This window comes from Pseudoliparis swirei, chromosome 20 (assembly GCF_029220125.1).
Source record: "Pseudoliparis swirei isolate HS2019 ecotype Mariana Trench chromosome 20, NWPU_hadal_v1, whole genome shotgun sequence".
Taxonomy (NCBI): Eukaryota; Metazoa; Chordata; class Actinopteri; order Perciformes; family Liparidae; genus Pseudoliparis; species Pseudoliparis swirei.
Genome location: NC_079407.1, coordinates 16,222,774 through 16,239,414, shown reverse-complemented (window position 1 = coordinate 16,239,414; position 16,641 = coordinate 16,222,774). Strand labels below are relative to the sequence as shown.

The window sequence follows — 16,641 nt, the reverse complement described above, 5'->3', positions numbered from 1 at the left end:
GTGCAGAAACCGGTAGACCTCAAAGTAACAACATCATCAACTATGACAAGTGACAATCAACTAATGCAGACTGAAAAAGGAAAAGCTGTCTGAGCATGTGGGTTAGACCTCATTCCTATTCAGATGCTGGACTAATTTGGAGACTTTGAACACACTAAAATAATGAGTGTGAAGATGGTTGAAGGAGTGAGTTACTCACTACTCTGACAAGCCAGTGCAGGGTGGAGGCAGCTGTGGAGTAGTGGGAGTTGTAATGACAAGGTAGCGTCTGGTCATCTTCCCAAGACTCATAACGTTCAGCATAGAATGCTGCACGCTTCGGATTCAGTGCACCAACAGGCTGGGAAGAAAACAAGAAATTATAATGTTAAATTCTTGCAAATTATGGGAAAACAAAGGTTTTTCTGTGAAGACATTTAACATCATATGTATATATTAAATCATATGCTTTGGGAAGGAAAACTTCAGCTTGATATGCACTTATATATGAACCATGTGATACCACATTATCCCATAAATAGAAATTATCACATTATCACGGTAAAACTATAAATATGAAGATAAACTTACAGTTTGGGGGCTTTACATTAAAACAGTTAATAAAAAAATCAAAGCTGAAAACGGCAAATCAAAAATACTGTTTAAATATCGACAGCAGAAAGCCTATAAATTACTAATTTAAAGTTGATGTTAATCTATCTCTATTGATACCTATCATGCCCAATATATCACAACACGCACCACAACAACTACAGCACACTGTCAAAATGATCAACCAGTTGCCATGTTGACGTAAAACTGAATAAGGAACTAATATGTATCCTTCTCCCTATTTGTGGGTTTGGATTCAAAACTTAAGAAGCTTCAGTGAGTATGTGGTTCAGTGAGCCGCAGAGAGTCTGTAGATCTGAGTACTGTACCAGGCGCATGTCTTGACAGCATATCAACAATATAGTTAAAGTCAAGTCGTGATTTATAGACAAGTTCCGGGATTTTTCAATATATATTGAGTAACCATAAGCCAGTGCGAGAACGTCATAATAGAAGTGATATGAGCTCTCTTCTTTGTTCTTATAGCCGTCTCATCCCAACCACACAGTCTGACTTAACTTACATTACCGTGTCATCAGGTTAGTAAAAACTTCCCTCCATGTGTTGCTGCTCCAAAATATGGCTTGTTGAAATACTGGAAGCAGAGGCTGTTGTCATGTTCAGTGAAAACCAGTTACACTGAACAATGACGATTCATACTACATAAATAAGGTTAAGACCACAAGGCATTTTAAGGAGTTTGGCTTGTGGTCATATCACCAACATTATCTTTGTGGGTCAGTAGATACTGTGCAAGATAATGCTTTTGCATAGAGGATGTTAAGTAATTGGGGATAATCTGAACTATAAAATGGTCCTTTGTCATCCAAAATTATTGATCAGTGCTGAACTATTCATACAATGCAATTCATTTTACATACTTATTGGAAAACCACACAAGGGCACTCAAAGCCTCATGCATGATTTTTCTGATCTTCTGCATGAGTCTCAACATGGAACACGTAACAGCAGTCTCATGACCGGTCTTCCATCTAAATCAAAGTTTAAGGATCATGCGACGAAATGACAATCATCAAATAACTATTGGAAACGTGCAGTTAAAAAATCATCCACAGAAAATAGTTTTTTCGAGTAACCCATCCCATGTAAAGGGTTGTTTTTTTCCTGTACTATGCTTTGGAGGCATCATTGTAATTTGTATATGTATCGCGGCAGAGTTTTTGCCTGGGGACACAGACCATTTGCTGCCAGTAATCTCATGTAGTCACATGGCTGCAGCGAAATGTATCAAAGACCACAGCAGGAAATTAAGCTACAGTACTTCTCCAATGACTACAGGTAACAATATGTTGTTGGGTGCATATGAGCATAAACTAATGCCTTCCCATTTCTTTTGTTAGGACAGCACAATGAAATAGGATAGGAAAGTTTAATTGAGTTGAATTAAGATAGACTTGCAGAGTCAAAGTAGTTCCCAATTACGCTACATGTGGTGAGGCCGGCAGACAAGCTGGGGGAGAGTTCAGGGCAGTCAACGAGCTTTACTCTGGGATTTGTCCGTCAGACCCCATCATTCCCCTGAACCCTAAAAATGTCCTGTTGCGCTGTCTTCTGTCTGGAATTTACAAGGGTATGGTGGCAGGGGTAAGCAGGATGCCACGCTGAGGATCGAGGGAGGAGCTATGCACGCCTCCTGCTAAATGTTGTGGGTAATCCATGTGGATTAACCCTGACTGACCTGATTCACACCTAACGCACCCACCGAGCCAAACACTTTACTCCCATCGCACAGCTTCTCCCATCTGTGCTACTGGGCACTGCTGGTGGGAGTTACCATGATCTATACAATATAGTGCAATCTAATAATGATACACCACAGGCTACGGCCTTATATCAGTAAGATTGAATGATTACTGACATTTTTAATGTTATATAAAATATAAAGATATAGTCAAGAAGTAGAGGAAAACCCATTTGCTAAAAAACAGCCCTTTATGATCATAAAAAGGCTCTTATTCATTGCAAGGATATACATATATAATAAGAAAAAGACAATCACTGAAATTATTTATTCAACATCCATCCAATTATTTCATAGTTAGGTCAAAACTTGGATTGCATGGATAATTATTTCACCGCAGCCTCATAATTTCATCCTTTGGTTTTTGCCCTTTGGCGGCTGTTTAATTTTCATGTGTTCTTAAGGCAACACAATTACTCCCATTAAACATACGTTTAGTGGTGAAGAAATTGCTTTTCCTGCCTTTTCAATCACCTCGTCCAATATAAGAGCCTTGGAGGCATATTGGCAGTCAATATTAATATACTCAGTACCACTGACTCAGTTACTGAGGGGAAAGGGAGACTGGTAATGGAATCAATGGCAGCTTTTCCACCTGCAAGCTGAAGCTCAGAGGTCATAAACAAATTAAATAAAAGCCCTCAATTAAAAATGCACTTATTCTAAGATTATAAAAATTGCACTATTATTCTTTTGACTGGGTGAAGTTTGTATGCAATCTCAGTGTGACAAACAGACTCTCTAGTTCATTTTGAAGATTAGTCATATCCATGTGTGGCACAGTGCACATGCCTGAAGCTCAAAGCCAAAATGAAATGGGGCCAGTTTTTTGGGGGGTTTTCTTAGTATTTAATGGCAGTCCACATCAGTGTTAGCACAATTGAATAGACTGAAAGGGAAGTTTATTGAGATCTGCGTAGATTTATGGGGTGATAATGGCCTTGCATGTGACGTCTTGGCCCAGCTGGATCGGGGTGCAAGCCACAAGACGTCTCGCACTCTGTTAAACCGCCGCTAGTGTAACTAATGCCGGTTGGGGCTGTATGAAAGAGCCAGGTAATACATGTGACAGAGGGAGAGGAATAAGGAAAATCCAGCTGCAGGTATTAGTAATACGTGAGAGGGAAAAAAAACATAAAAGGTATTAGAATTTAAGCTTACAAAATGGCACATATGAAGATTTACAGTGTTATTCAATGTTTGTCTGGTCCATTTAAATATCATTGTACCAGAAAAGACTGGAAAACAAACTAAACTATATTAGCTTGGTCAAGTATTTGATATGAAAAATGTAATTTTTTGGTAATGGATACAACAAGCTGACATTTAATTGTTTGTCATATATACACATACAGGTATAATTACATCTAGACTCAATTTGGATGCCCCAAACCTCTCAACTCTTTCCTGAGAACTAATTAACCACAAACACTTCTAAAATGTAACACCAACTTACAAGGAAGGGATGTAAAGACATGTTTTCTGACAAGTTATATACCATTAATTATTCTAAATGAGGCAACAATGTTCTCAGTGTTCTGGTGTTTTTTAGCTGTGAAAGCATGAACATAATAATACGTAAAATATGAAGTGTTCTATTGCCATGCAGTCAGTATAATTATCCTTGCTTATATTTTGTTTTTATGAAAATGTGTGTTGTTGCAGAGCTAGGATAATTATACTGACTGCAAGGCAACACTTGTATCAGTTCTTCTACATCTTTGAAGAGTTATTTTTTGTCCCGGTTTGCTGTCATCTTAAAAGGAATTTGCACTGCTCAAATTGACTGTTATAGAACACAAATAACTAATATCTAACTAATATCTAACTCAATGAAATGTTTAAAAAAAAGAAGGTAAACTGGCTAGTTCACAGGTAACTAATACATTGATGCAAATGATAAAGTCAATTCAAGGCATATTCATTGACGTAAATTGCATATGTAGACAGGGTTTAAACTTTTAATCTAGGTAAAAACAAGAATAAACTAGAATGGGCACTCGGTAGAGCGCATACCTTCGTATATCACAAGATTGGGCATTGAATTATGAACATTTTGGCATTAGTTGCATGCCAATTGGATAAAAATTGACCGTGCTATGGTAAAAAGAAGATTTTGACCTATCCATGACCTTGACCTTTGACCCGATCGATCCCAAAATTTAATGAAATGGTCCCCGGATAATAACCAATCATCCCACCAAATTTCATGCGATTCGGTTTAAAACTTTTTTTGTTATGCGAATAAGACGCTGTCCCATCAAATCTTGAGCAATGGATGTTTGCATTGTCTCCGTGGGAATTTAACATTGTTGTGCAGTTCTTTGTCACCCTACAGCTATACAATTGAGTGATAGCAGTTACAATAACATAGGTGATGCTTATTACAACACAGTTTCAACTCATTCATTCTGTGGAATGTTACAATCGTATATAACAATCGAGAGAATAACTGTCCTAACTGTCATCGTGTTTATAATTAAATGCATGTAATGTGCCATAGTATGAAGGCAGTATTTGACACCAAAGCAAACCAATAAAAGAAACCATGTCAAATTGTCAGGAAAAGACCATAGTTAGCCTGGAAATAGACACTACTTCCACAATATGTTTGCCAAGACAACACACTCTCAGCGTTGCTTTGTGTCGCTTCCACACTGTTGCAGGCTGCTATAAGCCTAAAGTTAACTAAAAGGTAACTTCAAGTCTAAATCCTATATCCTCTATACATAGACCCGGTGAGCAGCCTTGGCCATAAAGAAACATACTATAAATAAGGTATATTCTGGATAAAAAGTATAAAAAACACTGTCAAAAAATGAATGTATGCTTCTGATATGCTTATATTTTATGCTATTATACAGCGAATATATGGTTAAAATGTGATTGATTAGCTGTTCAATTGGAAATATAACCCTCTTTATAATAAGATAGAATAATCACAGCAGTCTTTTAGTACCTTTATTTCTGTCAAAGTCACATCTGTTAATAATCCCAAATCAGGCTTTGCTTACCTCTATTCAACAAAGAATAATCACCTCTTCATTTTCCCTGCAGTGCACATCATACTGATCACAGGTATAAGACAATGAAAACAACTGGTTCAGACAGTTCCACACTTGCCCCCCCCCCTCTGAGTTAATTTCTTGTGGAACGCCTCACCCAGTGAAATACATCATCACAACGAAACAAAGTATGATCAAACTTAGATTTGGCTTCAGATTCAATCAGGATCATTTCTGGTGTTGCTTTCCAAATGCAGGAAATGAACACGGTTGCTGGTGAAAGAGTGTGCAGAGAATAGCTCCATTTGTTTGGTTATATCCAAGCTACCTCCCAAAGAGACGCATATTGCATTTTATATTTCAAAAGTAATTACATTTCAGTATGTTGCGATGGTGCTCTGTCAGGAGAAGTCACGGTCATTTTTGCTTGCCTTTTCAGAGGCAGGGCTGCATGCAGCTCCAGTCTAATGCAATCAAGTTGCTCAAACTCAAGATAAAGCAGATGTGCTTCCAAACAGCCTGACTGGAGTGAAGCTGAAGAAGACTCCATTATGGACAGAAAAAGTGTGGAGGGGGTCTTTACAGCAACCGTGCTCTGTGTTTATTGCTCAATGCGTGTCTCTGAGAGATGCTCAGTTTTCACTGAGTGCCACGGCAGGAGATTCGAGAAGGAAACGGATAATAATCGTATTTTTCTCTATGCCACCACAGGTAATTCAAAGTATGTTTAGCAAGGTAAATCAACATTATCAACATTATGCCATCATTTAAGTGAACACTTTAAATGACATGGGTTGGGAAATGTTCTGGTGTCACTTTTTGCTCTGGCCTGTCTTCTGAAATTATACTTTAAAAAGGATACATCGAATATATTTTAGTCAATTGGTGAAGAAGCAGTGTTAAACCATAGTTACTTATTTTGTCTTCTTATGCAATTGTATGAATTTCCATCACATCATTTAACAGCTATGAGGAAGATTGGCTTCCCCCTATCTATGATCACGTGTCACTTCATCAAGAAATAATCATTAGAATCTAATGAAACACTTCACTGCATGAATGTGTCTGACATCCAAATATGCACAACTCTGGCCCGAGGCAAAGCAACACAGTGTTCAATAGCAGTGTTCACAGCTGACTGACTGCCCAACCAGCAGCTAATTGTAGGTGTGTGCAAACGGTTTGGGAGGATATTACTTGGAAGATTGGCACAGAGGTCCAACAATTTGAACAATGCCGTCCATCATAGGTATGACTCATCTTTGGGAAAAAAAAGCCTGCCAAATTGTGCAATGCAAGCGTGGGAGTATTCGAGAATAATTCATCGTATTAATGATGCTTCAGTTTGTGGTGTTTAGCTGCAATAACAATTTAGCCTTATCTTTTGTAAGATAAGGCCAAATTGGCATGTTAGTGTGTCATATCATTACTCTCAGGTCAATTGACAATGTATTCTCATAAAGCTGCAGCTCACTGAGCTTTGGAGTGGCAGATATTATTGGAATGCAGAAAAATAGACATTTTAAAAAGCGTAATGTAGCAGCTTCTACGAAAAACAGAAAGACATTGATGTGTCTGCAGCACCGTCTCAAAGTACTGAAAACTGCCATTGAATGCGCTGTTATATTTGTCCACTTGTTTACCTAGTCGTTAATCATAGTCATTTCAATGATAATTTTTTTCTTGTATTATTCAAGCAAAGTTATTATGCAACTGTTTGTGTTTGGCACAATGAATATTTTTGTAGAATAAAAAAAAAGCTCATTACATTAACACAGCCTAGTCTGTGTGGTACACAACCACACCCACTGGACACATTACACATCAGAGAGACACACACAGCCCTAATATACAATGAAGAGGTCTCTAGAGATTGTGCTGCTACCTCTGATCCATAATTGAACAAAAGGGCAGACCAAGCAGAGGGGAGAAGTGTGGGGGTCTCTGTCCCTCCCTGCTACACTAGCTGTGAACTTTTGGAGCTGTAACAGCCCTAAGGTTTCAAGGACAACTGTCAGGAGACACAGGCTGTGAACTCATGCTAATAAAGGCAGCTCAGCCCTGTAAACAGCATGGGAGGATGTCACTGGAATACATTACAATACATAACTGTCTCCCCAGGGCAGGAGGCGCTCTGTCGCACACGCACATACAGGCACACACAGGCACACACACACACAGGCACACACACACTCCACCAGTCCACCCGGATGCCCCACAGGCTGGAGCCTGAGACAACGGGGGCAAGACAAACATCTGGGCTGTTAGTCAAAAATATTTTTGGGTTTACTGAAATGTGAAGAGGTGCTCCAGAGCGGCTGGTGCTCATTTTTCAAATTCACAACACTTAAACTCGTCCATGATTCGTTGAGTGTTTTACAGTAACCTTCTTTTTCCCCCCCGACTTCAAAGTTATCCTCCTCTCCCACCACAAAACACAGCACACGCATGCCTTGAAAAGATGAAAATGTATACAAATTGTTAAGAGCTGAGAAGGTGAAGTGATACTCCGAGTCAGAATGTTGGCTTTTTGAAGGAAACAAGGAGAATGAGGGAGCAATGAAGTGAGCGAGAGAGAGAGAAAGAGAGAGAGATAGAGAGAGAGCTCAGACAGGAATGTGACTGTTTTCAGGTCAGTGAGCTGCAGTTTGCATGTGCAGGAGAGAGAAAGAGACAGAGAAAGAGAATGGGGGGTGGTAAACAAGTAAACCAGGCCACCGTTTGTGGTAAAGTGATCTGCTGCCTTTACTCTTCAGTCAAAGCCAGAGCAAACATAATGCTAGACTTGTTGTGGAGCATTTTTGTCATTGTGTCTGAGCTCTTGTGATTTGGCAGCGCGAGCAGGACTCTCGCACAGTGTGATGCGTCTTTCACTGCAACACTGTGCTGATGACCAACTTAAATGAATGTTTTATTAAAACAATTACCAGCTACAATCTTAAAATAATACAGAATGTGATACGTTTTTGTGTAAAAAATGTGTTGTAAAGATTAAGGCTGGACAATCATTCAATATGAATCCTAGTGTTGATATTACCAAAAACAAAACCAAATTGTAAATGATTTAGAGCAAGCTGTAATTAAAAGAAATTAGTCATTTAAGTTTTAACATACGATGAGTTTGGTTTCAAACACAGTGCACTGCAGTGGACATCATCTATGTTATGATAATTCTAGCATGATAGCTGTGTCAAGATATATGCAACATATCAACAATGGAAAATATTTGTATCAAGCCACACCCAGTAGATACGTAGCAACATTAGCATTCTGGCCACTTGGAAAGGTAAATCCAATATTACATTTTCCTAATCAACTCCTGAGTTCAGTATCTGGTTCTCAAGGAGCTACATGCTCAATGTGTTTAGCAGCTAGTCACTAACTTTGTCTGTCTGGCATGAGGGGAACTGCAGAGTTGGGTCATAGTTCTCTTTGGGTTCATCACTGTGAGCTTCATCACTTTCACTTACAAGTAGTCATGTATTATAGTACTAATATAAACATATTAACTTTAACGTGGTGATGATGGTAATCAACCACATGGCCCAGACCTCCTGAGATCATGACAATAATGATAAGGTTACACGATGGATGTAAAGCCGTCTTTCAGAAAGAATTGTCATTTGTGAATATTATACTTTTGTGTCTGCTACACAAGGCACATATGGTTATAAAATGTACAAGCCTCTCTAATGCAGAAACCAGGAAGCCACTTTAAGCTTACAGTATTATGTGCTGAAGCAATGCAGTACTTAATAAGTGGGGAAGATTACGTATTACATTACGTATTTGAGAGCATTTCAGGATGTCACAATCAGCATTTTCCACTTTTGCATTCGATGCCATGAGTTCATATTCTGAACATGATGTGTTAGCTATTAAATATAATAACATTTTACAGTCAGGAAATCCCCTGCTGTCGAGAGTCAGCTGCAGCTACTCCCCCTCCCCGTGTTGCTGTCATACTGAGGTGCATGGCCAAGAGGCCTCAGTACCTTTGAGAGATCTCTGAAGTTCCCTGGCAAGGTCAGGTTCAGCTCCTCTGAGTCGTAGTTGGTGAGGACCCAGGGAAAGACCGGGTACTGGTTCAGGTCATTGTATGTCCTCCCTAGACACACAGAACAGACAGAAATCTGTGAGTGATGAAGGACTGGAAGGGAACAGAGGGGTTGAAAGCGGGACAGAGTACACTTGAGGCTTCAGTTACATTGGGGGATCAGCATGCAACATTCCAACAAGCCCCCCCAATCTCAGAGCCCTCAATCAGACGCACTTCCTGTCTCATATGGCGTCTACCAGTGAAACGCATAAACTAATGGAGAGCTTTCTTTGCTCTGAGGGAATGTTTTCTGTGCTCCCCATGCCTTTTCCTGCTGAGTGTACTTTTATCAATGGACTGGGGGAGTAACATGAGTCCTGAGGAGGCTGTCTTTAAGTATAGAGAACATAAGAATCTCAAAGTCTGATGCACTGATTGGCCAGATGTGAATTTCCTCTATGCTCTCGCAGCGAGAATATGGTTTTCAGATGGCAAAACGTGTCATAGGAAATCCATGGGAAAAGCCACGAGAATGTAACATGTTGTCATTAATACTTTATTTTCCTTTTGAAGATGACACTGATACAGCTGTGAGGTCAGGTGGTTGTCAGTTGTAATCCAGGATTGGGATAGGGCTGCTATAGATGGTTTTGTTGGAATTTTTACAACTGGTAATAAATAAAAAAAATTAAGAAATGTTGACTGAAAGCAAATTTAGAATAAAAAGGCAAGAACCCACATTTCACCCACAAAGTTAAAGTTAATATTTTTATATTAACCCTCCTGTTACCTTTCGGGTAAATTTGACCCCATTCAATGTTTAATGTCGGTGTTCCTTGGGGTCAATTTGACCCCACACTCAAAAAAACGATTCAAGCCCTTCTTAGAGGTGACACATTTAAATATTGTTTGATACATTTAAATAAATCAATTACAAAACGAAGATATTTATTTTGAATGGGTGTAACACAAAATGTATGAATACTTTCATTTATTAGATTTATTTAGGTTACACTCACAAAAACGATTCAAGCCCTTCTTCGAGGTGACACATTTAAATATTGTTTGATACATTTAAATAAATCAATTACAAAAATAGATATTTATTTTTAATGGGTGGAACACAAAATGTATGAATTCTTTCATTTATTAGATTTATTTAGGTTAGATGGTGTGCATATCAACTCAAAATAAATGTGTTTCATTTAGGACTACCCTTTGCGCATGCGCTAGCTGTGAATCAGTTGTTTACTAGGTGAAGACACTTTCAGGGCTGTATGGTGGTGTAGTGGCTAGCACTGTCGCCTCACAGCCAGAGGTCCGTGGGTTCAATTCCCAGTCGGGGCTTTCCTTCTGTGTGGATTTTGCATATTTTCTTAGTTAGTTAGTTAGTTTATATTTTGAGTTGGACAAACACAAATTAATTTAATTTAATGAATATCGTTATTTTATTTTAGATGTATTTGATACAAATGAGTTGGACTAACTTAATTACATTGTATTGCATTGGAGTTGCATATAATTATTGGATGGAAAACCTGCCAACAATTTAATTGAGTTCATCCAATGAGTCATTTCTTTGAGTGCAAGCTGTTTTTCACTGTGTCAAACATATAAGAAATATCAACTTTTTAAAATATTTAAAGGGCTATTTAGGTAGTCAACAAACAAACATAAAGTACCTCACACTTAAACTTGGGAAACAATATTAATTCTAATAATTTTCTGGAGGTTTTAATTGCTGGGGTCAAATTGACCCCGAGGGTAAAATAGTAAATGTGAAGGTAACAGGAGGGTTAAGAAAGATACAAATAGAAATTGCAAAAGGGAGCGCTAGTAATTATAATGTCTGACCACATTCCTATAACATTCTTTCTTAATAGAATATAAAAATTACCATATGTTTTCGTCAAACATTTCCCACCTTTTATTATCTTGTACATTCTTGATGCCATACCATGTTTTCTTTTTAACTGAAGGTTGGTTGAAACTTCAAAGTTACACATTATTGCATCATTACAAGGACCATGCAGGAAATGAGACACTAACACTTTAAAATGAATAATATTCCATAATATTATGATTTAAGAATATTTTAGATTAACAAGTTCAGTGACACAAAGAACATTGTCTTCTGAAGATGACACATAGCTCCATCTAATAATGGCCAGCACTTTCAAAACATATTTTGTTGCATCTATATAAAAGCTTATGCATAACATTACACTATTATGCAATATAATGAAATGGGAACAACTCATCCTTAACCCTTGTGTTGCCTTAGGGTCATTTTGACCCGAATCAATATTACACCCTCCCCCCGCCTATGGGTCATTTTGACCCGATTCAATGTTTCACCCTCCTGTTACCTTTATATTTACTAACATATTTTACCCTTTGGGTTCAATTTGACGCCAGCAATAAAAACCTCCAGAAAATTATTAGAATTAATATTGTTTTCCAAGTTTAAGTGTGAGGCACTTTATGTTTGTTTGTTGACTACCGAAAGAACACCGACATTAAACATTGAATGGGGTCAAATTAATCCTAAGGCGGGGGGAGGGTGTAATATTGATTCGGGTCAAAATGACCCTAAGGCAACACAAGGGTTAAACTGCTTGCTGGAGCCATACCTTCAAAATGTTATCAACTTACACCCGTCCAGCAGGGGTGTCTCTGTCCTCTCCTGCATTGCAGCAGGTGAGTTCTAGATAATCTAAACCTAGTTGAGTGAGTGATGAAGCATGTCAGGTTAGTCAAAGGGAAAGCGTTGCAGAATATCCAGGGTGCGAGTGAGGCCGGAGAGCACGATTATCCAGGTTAATGCCACGCAGTGAAAAGGAAGCAGCAAGCCAAGTGTGCAAGAAGAGTTGGATGTGCTGGTGTGGTTCGACCTGCTGGTGCTGAGCCCCAAGTTGGGGTGGCAGGATGTTAATAACAGTAGAATAGTGTTTAATTAGAAGACCATTCCCGTTCGCACCTCTTCCCAGCATTTCACCCCCCGCCTGTCTGCCGCCCCACACTATTCTGACATCCCTGTCAGCCCAGGTCATTACCGGGGATTTTTAATGAATTTTGGGCATGTTTTTCTCTCTGCCTTACATCTAATTAGCTGACAATAATGTATCGAACTCAAGCACGAGCTAAATATAAATATGCATGAATATGCAGCGAGAGAGAGGATGACACCTTTCAGAGCAGAGTAGCGTGCAGTCGCTCTCGCCTTCCCTGTTAGCTGCAGTTCAGATCAGAGTCGACAACAGAACCTCTCAACTCCGCAGACACACACGTGTACGCTCTCACAAAGCCAGGCACTAATTATCTGGAAATATCTGCTGTGCCTGCTCTTTGCTTCAAACAGCACACTCGCATGAACAGTGAAGTCTACCACTATGAGCACCACTTATGGATACCATGGATTCTTAAACAAATTCGACAAACCTGAGGCCACTTATTGTATGTTTTCAATGCCACCGACACATAAAGTTTATTGATAATGATAGCTAAACTTAAAGTCTAAGACTCTAATGGTGAAGCGATTCACATAAATAGATTCAAACTTCACCCTTTCCCTGGTTGTGAATGTTGCCTGTATAAGGAAGAAAACAAATCATAATCTATTTAATTGATGGCTGTGAAAAAGACGGCCCAGAGGAGGCAGCATGCTCATTGAATTCTGGATACAATTTCCATACATTGAGCTATTTCCAAACTGGAGTATAGAGTTTCTCTTGGGAATCACAGCATTGTAAAGCAACACAAATCCTTACCTGCAATAGTGTTGAGAAACATGAGGTACTCAAAGTTGGAGATCTCTCTCCTCTGCCAGCGCTGGGTCATGTTGGAGGATTTAAAAAGCTGCCTCGGGGTGGCTAGGGAAATGCGCCTGGAAAATAAACATTCAAACAACAAATCAGGAAATAAAAGGTATAATTAGTATTAGTTACAATAATATAACATACACATTGAAAAAGGTACAGAGCATATATATGAAGCAATGCGTACATCCAGAAGATTTGCTACATCCCAGAAAACTGGGACAAGAATTCTGACATTTAATAGCTGATAATCAGCTCTTTGTCTAGCACACACTGAGATGAAAAGTATGCACAAAATGTCAAGCTGGCAAATTAAAGAATAATTATGGCAAACAATGCAATGGCATTCATAATGACACCATTTTGATTCCATGCGATTAACCCTTGTGTTGCCTTAGGGTCATTTTGACCCGAATCAATATTACACCCTCCCCCCGCCTTTGGGTCATTTTGACCCGATTCAATGTTTCACCCTCCTGTTACCTTTATATTTACTAACATATTTTACCCTTTGGGTTCAATTTGACGCCAGCAATAAAAACCTCCAGAAAATTATTAGAATTAATATTGTTTTCCAAGTTTAAGTGTGAGGCACTTTATGTTTGTTTGTTGACTACCGAAAGAACACCGACATTAAACATTGAATGGAGTCAAATTAATCCTAAAGCGGAGGGAGGGTGTAATATTGATTCGGGTCAAAATGACCCTAAGGCAACACAAGGGTTAAATGAAAGGTAGGTCAATTTACTAAGTGTTAATTCAGGATGGCTTGCTTCACATTCACTCAGTTTTTACTCGAGATTAAAGGAAATGGGCTTGTTTTGTAACAGTGGGCCTGTTAGCACCACAAGAGTGGTCAGTGGCCTAGCTGCAACTCTGCTGTATAGTTTTTTTGTGAGAGAATTAGGTCAGTTCAGTCAGGGTCAGTGCACATTTAACTTCAATAACTGGACCAGTGGGACTTGAAATGACTGCAGGCTTACAGGCTAGGCTGCACAGATGCTCCAACACACACTACAGAGGGAGGAGCATCGGCTATGAAGGAATTAAAAATGTGGAAGTATTGAATAGCACTTAATTTTGTTTTATTTTGGCATACATGACCCACCTGGCTTGTGGAAGTCCATAGCTGGTGCCCACTCCCACTCGAGGAAGACTGTAGACCACTTTCTTGACTGTGGCCTGGTCAGGAAAGTTGAACATAACTGACGCTGTGAAATAGTGAGAGATATCCCTTAGTGATGAAGAAGAAGAGAAGAATGGATTTGAAAAGCTGTAATTGGCACTTTAACACACTTCTATTGGCCATGAAGACCTCCATCGCTGTGTTCTGCAGGAGGTAGCGTCTGGAGAATACTGCCCGAATCTCACTGAACATCCACTTTCCATGTAAACCCTCAGTGTATGCTTTGACCTAGAGGGGCAGAGAAAGAAGAGAACATTTACTTAGGAAGTAATAGCTGAGTCAGGTCACTATTCAGTTCTTTGTGTTTAATGTTAAAGTTGCATATGATAAAACATAAAAACCATCCCCAACACAGTATGTTACAGATATGATAAGTCTTGCAACAGGCGGTTTGATTATTGTGTTTCTCTACAATGTCGATGGTAGTGCAGTACTCTATCACGATTGAAACGAGGTAAATTCTAAGATTATGATGTCAATTATTTAAACTAATAAAGTATTGGTGTAAACTAAGCCGTTGCTTTGTTGCAACATGGACAGAAAAGCAATTGGAGCCAACTGTGTTTTCCAAACTGTATGAGATGACATGACAGTAGATACACATTCTACAAAGAGAGAGAGAGATCATTGTTAAACATTGGTTTACTATTAAACGGTTGGCAGCTGTTGCACAATTCAGCAGGACTTTGTGAACCGTCTTGTTTATTGGCACCAATAGCAAACGTTGGTGAGACACTGGTGCTCTTGTACACACTGCTGTATATACTGCTCGCAACCTAATTCCTCAAACCATAACGCTAATAGAATAAATTCTTAATAACCATTACACCTGCTTTTTTCCAATTGGAAAATAAATATCATCCTAGTACCGGTTCATTCATCAAAAATAAAACATTACTGAGACATGATAAAATATCTCACGGCACTTTTCTAAATAATATGAAACTCTCTACAGATTCTCTTCACGTGTTTCACACTTTTTTCAGCTGGTCTATAAAACTCGAGTGATCTAAAAAGAACCCCCTGGGTTAGTGACACATAAATAATCAATAACAACCGCCATGGCAAGGAGAGGAGAGAGTAGACAATGGATCATTAGTGTATGCAACACCATTGGGACTGCAGGGCCACATATAAAACCAGGGCAGTTGTTCTGACAGGTGAGAATGGTCCCCTCACACACCTTCCCCCTCTTTCCATCTCACTTCCATCTGACTGAACAATTTGGTCCAACAGTGTGAGCCGAGTAGCAACCTGATCAACTCCCAAGGTTATAATCACACATCGGTTCAGTTCAGAGATAGTGTGTGTGAGGGAGAGAATAAAGATATAACAGTATAGTAAACAGGCGAGGCCCTACAGTACATTAGTGTGAGTGTGTGGGTGTCTGTGTTTGGGAGGGAGGGGGGGATTTGAGTTGGAGCAGGTAGGGAGTGAACCAGAAGTGAGATGTTCAGCTGGGTTAGGTCTGATGCTAATGCTCATTTAAAATAGTGACAGGCTGGAAGAGTGCAGCGCAAGCCGGGCTGCCTTAATTTCTCCCTGGAATAGCTCACGCTCGACCTCCGTGCCACATCTAAAATCTCTGGAGCTCAATTAAAATTGGATTAGGTGAAGATGCTGGATGTGCAGCACAGCATCTCTGGTGCTCTCCTCCCAGTAATGCCCTGCCTGACACCTCTGCAACCCCCTTTCTCAAACAGTTGTCATAGAGACAGCACAGCCCAGAGGAGGCAGCATGCTGAATAGCATGCGGAGAAACAGTAGAGAGGAAGGGAGATGAGATGGAGGGATGGCTATGGAGCTGCGGGCACACTGTTGAGGGCAAGCAGCAGCTCACTAGGAGGCAGGGTAGCTTTTATTCCCTCCCACCCCGCCCTTCAGCCAGATGTTGTGAAAGTAGTCTTCTGAGTGCAATGCTTAAAGGTAAGTCATACAGATATAGATCATGGGAAAGTAACAAAGCGAACTCCATCAAGGCACTTACAAGCTGTTATATGAATACATATTAAGTTATGTAGATGTCAAGATACTTTGTCATTTTCAAAGTCTCTTTTTATAATTGTATCCTCACAGTGCCATAATTTAGCCTGATGTGTTATCCTGTATTATTTTAAACAATTTAACAAACAACCCAACACATAATAAATAATGCTGTTTACACAAGTTTGTCAGTTCAGGTTCTGAAGATTTGAAAAAGTATATATAAAACAGTTCTAATATTGCAACTGATTATCAAT

The 16,641-nt window shown here is 39.3% G+C and overlaps 1 protein-coding gene across 7 annotated transcripts in view; it reads right to left on the bottom strand.

Moving 5' to 3' along the window:
• The window catches only part of nbeab (neurobeachin b), a 188,102-nt gene that overhangs the window by 24,481 nt on the left and 146,980 nt on the right, over positions 1–16,641 (bottom strand). For all 7 annotated transcript variants that reach the window (XM_056440918.1, XM_056440921.1, XM_056440922.1 and 4 more), the window contains 5 exons: positions 14,512–14,629; positions 14,324–14,426; positions 13,168–13,283; positions 9,354–9,466; positions 200–340 (listed from right to left, as the gene is read on the bottom strand). In XM_056440918.1, coding sequence (XP_056296893.1) covers positions 200–340; positions 9,354–9,466; positions 13,168–13,283; positions 14,324–14,426; positions 14,512–14,629 — 591 coding nt within the window. The remainder of the gene's footprint in view (positions 1–199; positions 341–9,353; positions 9,467–13,167; positions 13,284–14,323; positions 14,427–14,511; positions 14,630–16,641) is intronic.